We start from the raw sequence: 3,481 nt of genomic DNA on the forward strand, positions 1-3,481 counted from the left end.
GCTGTAATCTTTGTGGAAGTAGACTACCACGTTTTTTTTTTACACAGAGCTGCTGGTGGGCTCAAACCACAGTCCTTTTGATTAGCAGTCAAGCACTTAACTACTGCACCACTAGGCCCACATACCAAAAAAAAGTAAAAAAACTTTACCAAAGTGCCTGATAAATTGTCAGTCTCATTAGCTGACTTCAGGCTTTCATCATCTTGTATATCATTCCTATTGCACTATTACTCAAATCCATTGCTCCACATTTTACTCAAAACCTAAAGATCTTCATAATAAGTGAATAAAAACATCAGAAAAGAAACGTGTATAGACCTCCCAGGACCTTGTCTGAAGAGTGGCTAAAATTCCATCAGCTTCAGAGATGAGAGGGAAAGCAAGCCTGTCAGAGGCCCGTTTCATTCCCAGCTTGCTCAGTAGGTGGTGACTGGAAGATGCACTGTGACAATGTTCAAGTCCTGAGCGGAAGTCCTGGTGCCAGGACTCTGCTCTGACATGGGTTTATCTCTTTTTTGAAGGCATCATGGCTGCCCTCAGACCTGCAGTGAAGCTCAACATCTTCAAAAAGAAGACCAAGAAGTTCATCTGGCACCAATCAGACCACTGTGTCAAAATTAAGCACAACTGGTGCAAACCAGGAGACACTGACAACAGGGTGTGGAGAAAATTCAAGGACCAGATTTTGATGCCCAACATTGGTTACAGGAGCAACAAGAAAATGAAACACATGCTGCTCAGTGGCTTCTGCAGGTTCCTGGTCCACAGTGTCAAGGAGCTGGAAGTGCTGCTGATGTGCAACAAATCTTACTGTGCTGAGATTGTGCACAGCATTTCCTCCAAGAACCGCAAAACCATGATAGAAAGAGCCGCGCAGCTGGCCATCAGAGTCACCAATCCCAATGCCAGGCTGCACAGAGAAGAAAATGAATAGATCGCTCATATGCAAGTTGTGTTTGTGCTAAGTAAAACCATAAACACTCAAAAAAAAAAAAAGAAAGAAAGAAAAATAAGAAAAAGAAAACATATATAATAGATTCCTTCCAAGTTGTGTATGGATACACATATCTCTATCTTGTGCAGTTAAATGTTTGAAACTCAAGAGTGATGAAATCAGAGAAGTAGAACCAGTTACAGAATGTTGCCACAAAAAGACTAGTCCTGCCTATGATGTAATTAGTCACTGAATTGTACGTGTAAAAAACGTTGAAATGGCAAATGTGTTATGTAGATGATAGATAGATAGGTAGATACACAGATAAGAGTCCCTAGGTGACATGCTCCACTGCTAACTGAAAAATTGGAGATTTGGACCCATCTAGTAGAGGTGCCTTGGAAGAAAGACCTGGCAATTTACTTCTAAGATATCAGTCATTAAAAACCCTATGGAGCACAGGTATAATTTGACACACATGGGGTTGCCATGAGTTGAAGTCAACTTTATGGCAAAACCAAAAATCCAAACTCATTGCGGTGGAGTTGATTCTGACTTATAACGACACTATACGGCAGAGTAGAACTGCCCCATAGGGTTTCCAAGTCTGTAAATCTTTACTGATGCAGACTGCCACATCTTTCTCCTGCAGAGCGGCTGGTGGGTTCAAACTGTTGACCTTTGGGTTAGCAGCTGAGTGCTTAACCACTGAACTACCAGTGCTCCTTACTTGATGGCAACTGGTGTATAAATAGGAGCCCTGGTCGCACAGTGTTTAAGAGCTTGGCTGCTAACTAAAAGGTCAGCAGTTCAAATCTACCAGCCATTCCTTGGAAACCCTATGGGGCAGTTCTACTCTGTCCTCTGGGGTCACTATGAATTGGAATTGGATTGGCGGCAATGAGTTGGTATATAAATATGTATATTTAGCTACGATTAAAAAAAAAAAAAAAAAACTAGTCCAGACTAGAAGCACTCCATTTTAAACTTTCAGTGAGTACATTTTGGTAAGGGTTTGCATTTTGGAAAATGAAGCAGGCATGGCGTGCAGGTGCACTGGGCAGCAATGGCACACACGTGGAGCATAGTGCGTGTAAAGTTGGACTGGACCAAGACAATAGTGGTTTGAACTGCAGTTGTGCCTCTGAAAATTCATGTGACTTGGGGTGACTATCCTTTACTTTTTATTAGAGTTAACAAACATTTTTTGAGCATTTACTATGTGTAAGGCAATGTGCAAGATGAGCAGGGGCAAGGTGAGCAGGTGTGTGCAGAGAATTCCTATAAAGGCAGCAGGTAAATGTATTCTAAGAGACGTTATGCTGTGATGATCATCCTAAGGCCTAGAGAAAAAGTTAATCTCAGATTAAAATTGACCCAGTATGCTGATTTAAATACCTGTTCATTGGACTCACCAGGGTCAAATCCTATGTGGGAGGGAGGTGATATAGATTCCTTCAATGCCGGCAGCTTTACTTTTGCATGAAGTCTACCTGACACAACCCACTGCCACTGAGTTGATTCCTACTCATAGCAACCCTATAGGACACAGTAGAACTGCCCCCATAGGGTTTCCAAGGCTGTACATCTTTCCTGAAGCAGACTGTCACATCTTTCTCTGCAGAGTGGCTGGTGGATTGGAACTGCCGACCTTTCAGTTAGCAGCCAAACATTTTTTTTTTTTTTTGAAGTTGTCAAGATTTAATTTTACTTGGATCCACAATTAATGCCCATGGAAGGAAGCAGCAGTTGAGAAATCAAACAGCACATTGCCTTGGGAAAATCTGCTGCAAAAGGCCTTTTTAAAGTGTTCAGAACTGAAGATGTCATTTTAAGGACTAACGTGTGCCTGAACCAAGCCATGGTATTTTCACTTGCCTCATGTGCATGCGAAAGCTGGACAATGAATAAGGAAGACTGAAGAACTGACATTTTTGAATTACGGTGTTGGGGACAAATATTGAATATACCAAGAACTGTCAGAAGAACTAACAGATCTTCTTGGAAGAAGTACAGCTGGAATGCTCTTTGGAAGCGAAGATAATGAGGCTTCCTCTCATGGACTTTGGACATTTTATGAGGAGGAAACAGTCCCTAGAGAAGGACATCAAAATAGAAGGTCACCAAAAAAAAGAGGAAGACCCTCAACGAGATGGATTGACACAGTGGCTACAACAATGGGCTCAAGCATAACAACGATTGTGAGGATGACATAGGACCAGGCAGTGTTTTGGTCTGTCGTACACAGAAATGCTGTGTGTCAGAACTGACTCAATGGCACCTAACAACAACAAAACAACCCCCACCCCATCTGCCTGAACAACTCCTATTAATACCTGAACTCCCTCCTGTCCTAACTCACGTCACCTGCTTACTCCTTTGATAACACTTGGCACCATCTGTAATTACTTATCTGTGAAAACACTTACTACTAATTTTTTTTTATTGTGCTTTAAGTGCAAGTTTACAAATCAAGTCAGTCTCTCACAGAAAAACTTATATATACCTTGCTACATACTCCGAATTGCTCTCCCCATAATGAGATAG

General features: G+C 41.7%; 1 protein-coding gene and 1 non-coding gene across 2 annotated transcripts; both read left to right on the forward strand.

The window, feature by feature from the left end:
- Positions 1–315: 315 nt before the first annotated feature.
- LOC111752740 (small nucleolar RNA SNORA7) lies at positions 316–453 on the forward strand. The gene has a single exon (XR_002787661.1). It is a non-coding gene; the product is annotated as a small nucleolar RNA SNORA7 (small nucleolar RNA).
- A 73-nt stretch (positions 454–526) lies between these two features.
- On the forward strand, positions 527–934 carry LOC100660897 (large ribosomal subunit protein eL32-like). Its single transcript, XM_064295175.1, has one exon. It carries the CDS (start codon positions 527–529, stop codon positions 932–934), a length of 408 nt encoding a protein of 135 aa, XP_064151245.1.
- Positions 935–3,481: the final 2,547 nt, after the last annotated feature.

The sequence above is a fragment of the Loxodonta africana genome, chromosome 1, assembly GCF_030014295.1.
Source record: "Loxodonta africana isolate mLoxAfr1 chromosome 1, mLoxAfr1.hap2, whole genome shotgun sequence".
Taxonomy (NCBI): Eukaryota; Metazoa; Chordata; class Mammalia; order Proboscidea; family Elephantidae; genus Loxodonta; species Loxodonta africana.

What these genes read in the sequence shown, in the direction of transcription:
- LOC100660897 (XM_064295175.1), top strand. Translation starts at nt 527, where the DNA reads ATGGCTGCCCTCAGACCTGCAGTGAAGCTCAACATCTTCAAAAAGAAG.